Source organism: Patiria miniata, unplaced genomic scaffold, assembly GCF_015706575.1.
Source record: "Patiria miniata isolate m_02_andy unplaced genomic scaffold, ASM1570657v1 HiC_scaffold_3, whole genome shotgun sequence".
Classification (NCBI taxonomy): domain Eukaryota; kingdom Metazoa; phylum Echinodermata; class Asteroidea; order Valvatida; family Asterinidae; genus Patiria; species Patiria miniata.
Genome location: NW_024037069.1, coordinates 36,823,489 through 36,829,834, shown reverse-complemented (window position 1 = coordinate 36,829,834; position 6,346 = coordinate 36,823,489). Strand labels below are relative to the sequence as shown.

Here is a 6,346-nt window from a genome sequence, read left to right as displayed (position 1 = left end):
ACCCAAGGAGCTGTAGGCTTAAGGTAATTGTTGCAAACATGTCTTTGTTAAAATGGGCTTCATTGTACGTATTAAGTGTTCAAACATGCGTTGGTCTCATGTCAGTCTACACGCAACACAAAAAGCCTTGAGAGAACTTACGACACAATGCAGTGCATCTCACTTGAAGGAATCCTGCTGGGAAGGGAATTGATTTTCAGAAAACTGCATGACCTCATAGCAGACAGTACCAGAAGGACACCGACAAAGAAGTGGGAAGGCATGGTTGTTGGTAAGTGCAAAGAAGACTTCGACGCCTCCAGTTATTTCATTTGATTAAGATTTAAGAATTTACTCAGTGTGGTTCCATAATCATGCCGTGTTGTTTAATTAAGTCTTTGCATTAGAATCCTTAAATTAAACGAAATGAAATCGAAGTTTGATTTGGATTCTAGCGAGTGATCGATACTCGATAGAACCATCTAGAAGGCGAGGTAGGGATCACGCCAGAACGGCGATCATATTCCGCGCCGGATTTCAGACTCTTAATTCCTAAACTCAATTTCATAAATAAATTAATATTTGAAATTGAAGAAAAGAAAGATGGAATTTTCAATATCCATGCTATACGTGAAATATAGCGACGAATACGGCGAAATTCCAGAGCGTAACAATTCGCCGCCGATGTTGCCCGTCGCCATCTTGAAAAACGATCTCAAGCGGTGAGAATTTTCGGCTCCATATTTCCTAACCTTTATCCCCATGACACTTGCATTTAGGTCAGTTTTGAGAGATAATCATGCTCTTTCTAGCCATACCCAACAAAATGCTCGTAAATGTAAACAGAAAAGTTTACGCGACCTGAGAAAAAACTCCGGCGCCAGTTCAAGGATTAATCCAAATAAAAAATATAAAAAAACACTTATGAAGCAAGCCGGAGCTACAAACGAAACCTAGCTTTTGGAAACGGTTATAGAAAGTCGATAAGTTACCCGATGGTGGCGCTCTTTTTTAAAACGTACGTGCAATACATGTGCGGGATTCCCCACGTACGTCCCGTCTGCATCTGCTGTGCTGGTTTTAATTTCTGCCGGATTTGTGATACATCTTGCTAAAAAAAAAACAGACATTCGTATTTACAAAATTAAGAAGATGTCTAGCATCTCGCCTCGAAGTTAATCCAGTTTATCGTGAGTAGCTATAGGCGCTGGAGGCGTGTGTGAAATTAGAAAAGTAAATATTTTCGAAAGGCTTTTCCAATGATGACGCAAATCATGTGATCAGTACTACTAGTACTAGTACTACTAGTAGTACTAGTGGTATTAGTACTAGTAGTACTAGTAGTAGTAGTAGTAGTAGTACATTTATTTCATCGCAGTGGCTATCGTTACGGCAGCCGTAATGCATTTCCCATTTTCTATCGTTACAGAGTACTGCAACTTTTATAAAAACATGAGAAGAAAATATAAAATTACTAGGAAAAAAGTGAATTTGAACATTATGAAATTCGGACTTTATTTCCCTTTTAAAAAAAATCTTCCAAAGCCTCAGGTTAGAAAAGGAAAAAAATTAGAGTGCTAAACTGAGATGTGAACCCGCAACCTCGCGGTGCAAAATCCTACCCTATCGACTGAGCTATCGCACTGCTCGCTAAAACGTGGGGAAACAAATAATTATATACCTGCGTGCGTATCAAAAAAGTATCGTAGAGGGCGCTAAACAACGGCTGCCGTAACGATAGCCACTTCGTTATTCATTGCTGTCCTTGAATGTACAGTGTTAAATACAATAATTTGAAATACAATATTACAGGTTAAGTTTAATGTCAAATTATTACACAAAGAACAACATTTAGGTTTTGGTGAAGCAAAAATGCTTTTGTACCCTAACCTAGGAACAGACAATGGGTAGCATAAAATGGTACGACAGTAGAGCGCGTAATGAATATGCATGACTATGACGTCACTAGAAGCTCATGAGTAATATATCACGCACGGTACTGATAGATATACATGTAGATGCACACTGTATGTGCTTCATCCCACTTACCGATGATATCACATTTAACAAGTCCTCTTTCGACTGTCGCGCCACCACCCTCTAGTGTCGTCCCACTTACCGATGATATCACATTTAACAAGTCCTCTTTCGACTGTCGCGCCACCACCCTCTAGTGTCGTCCCACTTACCGATGATATCACATTTAACAAGTCCTCTTTCTACTGTCGCGCCACCACCCTCTAGTGTCGTCCCACTTACCGATGATCATCACATTTAACAAGTCCTCTTTCTACTGTCGCGCCACCACCCTCTCGTGTCGCCCCACTTGATGATCATCGGTAAGTGGGGCGACACTAGAAGGTGGCGGCGCGACAGTAGAGTGTGCATACAGTGTGCATGCATATCTATCAGTACCGTGCGTGATATATTACTCATGAGCTTCTAGTGACGTCATAGTCATGCATATTCATTACGCGCTCTACTGTCGTACCATTTTATGCTACCCAGACAATGGGACAGACAGGACAAAGGACTACAACAGCCAATGAGTGTGCATGCAGGTACTAAGACATAACAATACGAGATAATTTACACATTACATTTAGAAATATGCTTCAAGAAGGTGTTTTCCTAGTTTTTTGACAAATACAGCCTGTGATGGTGAGTTTTTCATAGACTCACTAAGACTGTTCCAGTAATTTGCACCACGTTGAATAAGACTGTTTTTAAACAAGGACGTTTGACTGTAACAAACATGGATATTTTTTTCTAGGAGCACTTCGAGTATTGTGTGAATGTATGTTTGATCAGCAAAGTCACAGAAAAAAGAGTGCTGAGTGGTAACACATAGCAACCCATGAAATCTGGTGTGCAAAGGAATACATGTTTTAAATTTCATTGGACGAAGTCAGCCCGCCTCCACCTATTTAAGAGACGAAGTCTTTCTCTGTCCAAAGAGCAAGGAACACTCCATCCTCATCCACGACCCCTTTGACCAGAGCCATCTTTCATTGCTCATTTTCTGTCTTCATCACAGGTTTTGTTGCTGTGTCAGACTTTTTGTTGCTGTGAAAAAAATTCCACAAAAATGGCTGCAGTGATTATGACGTACGTACGCCTGTCTTCGTTATTTTTTTCCTTAAGAGCATTTGAACAATGTGACAGGATACATAATTTTTGAAATTTTGTTTAATTTTTGTACGGGTTGTTTAAAATTATCAATGTTTTTAAATTTCACTTTTTTTCCCAAATCCATTGGATCAGCCCCCCCCCCCATTTTTGTGTTGAGAAACCCAAAATTCTGATTTTAAGATTATTTACTAACTTTCCCATAGCCTTTTGTATTAAATAGCACTGAAATATGGATAGTGAACAGCACATTAAGTTCGAATACCCGGTCTTTATGTTCAAGCGCGTCAGTTTGCATCAGAGGTACATTTATCTCTCAATATTAGGTTTTTGCCCTTCATTTGTTTCAGAAACAGCACCCCCCATTGTCTTGTGGTCTCCAGCCCCCCCCCCCCCCCCCCCCCCCACCACTTGCCAACGCAGATTTACACCACTGGTTGCCACACAGATTTCACTTGATTCATTTTTAATGATACATATAAGTGTTTTTACTGGTAATTTTCTCTACAGTGACAAAATGGAGAACATGCGTTCCTGGTTTCAGACCATCATCGATGGCCTTATGGTGAAGGAACGCCTTGCGATGGCCGTCAACTTTGCCAAGGAGCGACCAGTCGCTGCTACCCTGATTGGTGTCGCCGTGGCAACAAGCTTCCTTCCGGCTGTGGCCTTTGTGTCTTTTGTGGTTGCCATGCTTATTATTGGGGTCGTCGCTTTGCTTGTCGTTGAAGGTATAGCCTGAGCAGAGTTGCCAAATTTTGATGATAACAAGTCCTTGGGTAGCTTTCCACCATTACCTGATTACTTGGATGCTTCAAAACTTGCTTGGGTATTGGCTATTGCACACTGCCCTCAGCTTATGCATGCAAGGACAGGGCCCAATTTCACGGCGCTGCTTAACAGTTAGCAGAAAAGTTGTGTTTAGCATAGCAGAACAATTTGCTAACCTTAAGCACTATTTCACGGCGTGTGTGTGCTAACGATCACGTGTGCATGGAGGTTTCTATTGTTACGTCACTAAGTTAAGCAAATTTTTCTTCTGAAGTAAGCGTGCCTTTTGTTGTGCTTATGCTTACGGTCTCCATGAAATAGAACACAGCACACAGCAGCTGATGTTGTTTCTCTCATGAAACTGAACACAAGTTTCATTTTTTTGCTTCCTTCATTTGGTGATACATTTGTACGTTGAAATATTATTTGGTTTTTGAGTAGCCTCTTGAGGGCACATTTAAGCTTTGTTAAAATGTGCACAACTTTTGCAACTCGTTGATACGAGCTGTTAACATCATGGTATTAACGAGGTTTTAAGTACATGTAGTAACCGGAACTCATGTGGGTGAATATGCTGTCTAGCCCAGAATTAATTTGTTAAGTTTTGTTTGTGCCAATCTTTCCCCCTTCCCATCCTGCAGGCACTGCCATACTGATGGGTGGTGGGCTTCTACTTTTTGCCCTCTTCGGCAGCATGATTGCCACAGTCGTCGTCGGTGTGTCTATCCTGACCGGTCTGATCGCCGGCCGCTTCACTTGGCGCATCACCGCCCCCCTCCGCGCCAAGATGGCGGAACGCCTGGGCATGTGCAAAGGATCCGCTAACGTCATGAACAGCCCTGGCACTCCTAAGGAGAAGGGGCAGTTTGAGACGGACGACATCCTGGACTTCACTAGCAACGCGAGGAAAGTGGAGACCGACTAGGATAAGTGGTCCCCTAGAAATCCGGGGCAAGTAACCCTCCTCAAAACCAACGATGAATACCCATCTTTTGCGGCATCCATGTCCTTGACTTGTAATTTTGATAATATCGTCTTTCTGCTTCTGGTCATTATCCCTGTCTTGTCCTCGATACTACTTTCGCTGTAATTTGAAATGAAATCCTCACCCTTTGCCTTTTGTTAAATTTGTGTCATAATAGAGTATGTCCCCACAAATGTGTTTGTCTGACTATTTTTAAAACAACGACAAAACCATGACGTCAATTGGAAATTGTTTTGATTGTGCAGATGCTCCTTATCCGTGGAGTAAACCCATCTAACATAACACAGCACTAAAGTGACCCTAACCCCCTAGGCCCTTGTTGCTTACAACCATCCTCAATCCTCCAAAATCCTCCAAAATTTTGCAACTCCGCCTAAATTTTTCAAAATTGTCAGACAGTCCTGCCTCAAAATGCATTCATCCTCAATCCTCCAAAATCCTCCTCATCCCAAAATTTTGCACTCGTGTTTAAATGAAGGATAACCCAACGCCAAATCCTTCAAAATCATCAGACAGTCCTGCCTCAAAATGCATTCATCCTCAATCCTCCAAAATCCTCTTGTGCTTCAATCACCATTCATCCTCAATCCTCCAGAATCCTCATTTGATTCAATCACCATTCATCCTCAATCCTCTAGAATCCTCCAAAACCGCCAGGAGGATTTTGGAGGAGTGAGGTGGGTTAGGGTTAAGGCAATGAACTTGGTCACAGTGTCCAAAAGTGGTGTTGTGATCAATTGACAATCGTGCAGTGCGGCGTGACGGAAGTGAAATGAAACCCACACGGGTTTAGGCCAAGGATAAGAGGTATCTGTACTATCAAACATTGTCAACAATGACTTCATGGTTTTGTAATTATTTCAACAACAGTCCGAGGGACACCAACCTCGTCCCCAGGGTGTCGAGCAGTACGCGCCCACCACTACCTGCTCTCTCACCCTGGTATTGGATCATTTGCATATGCAAGATTTTTGCACACGTATGCAAATGAGGAAGAGTCTGGTGCCTGGATATGCGTTACACATTAGCGTTTGTTTTTGTATGTGGTGTCTGGGGTAAAAACACAGTCAATTCGTAGCAGCGCGAGCACGGCGTGAGTTACGAAAACACGATTTTTGAAATCAAACTGTTACGATCTTATTGAGACAACATGCAGTATCATATTTCATATTAATATCAACAAATTGGAAAGGAAATTAGTAATTTCGAGAAGGCGTGGACGAATGATCGCAAAAACACGTACTGCACGTTGTGAATAATAGCACCAAGTACACGATAAAAATCCATTACTAGCCAATTGCGGTATCCAATCAGGATACAGGAAGAAAGTTTCCTATCCAGGGTTTACTATTGGAAACGCGGTTGGAAATAAAGTAAGCACTGGGGACGAGGTTGGACGAACTGTACTGCGGCTGATACCGACAGTACTGATTACTAAGATTACACTAAATAGTCAGACATGCAATGTTTCCTCAGATCAGC

General features: G+C 41.9%; 1 protein-coding gene across 3 annotated transcripts; it reads left to right on the top strand.

The window, feature by feature from the left end:
• The first annotated feature begins 208 nt into the window (after nucleotides 1-208).
• Nucleotides 209-5,249, top strand: LOC119738238. Of its 3 annotated transcripts, none has more exons than XM_038213029.1 (4): nucleotides 211-271; nucleotides 3,017-3,087; nucleotides 3,619-3,839; nucleotides 4,521-5,249. In XM_038213029.1, the coding sequence occupies exons 2-4, from the start codon at nucleotides 3,068-3,070 to the stop codon at nucleotides 4,802-4,804; spliced, it is 525 nt and encodes a 174-aa protein (XP_038068957.1). In that variant the 5' UTR covers nucleotides 211-271; nucleotides 3,017-3,067; the 3' UTR covers nucleotides 4,805-5,249. The 3 variants fall into 3 exon arrangements, with proteins under 3 accessions (XP_038068959.1, XP_038068957.1, XP_038068958.1); XM_038213030.1 differs by lacking the exon at nucleotides 211-271 and adding an exon at nucleotides 1,007-1,169; XM_038213031.1 differs by lacking the exon at nucleotides 3,017-3,087 and having other exon boundaries at nucleotides 209-271.
• The last annotated feature ends 1,097 nt before the right edge of the window (nucleotides 5,250-6,346 follow it).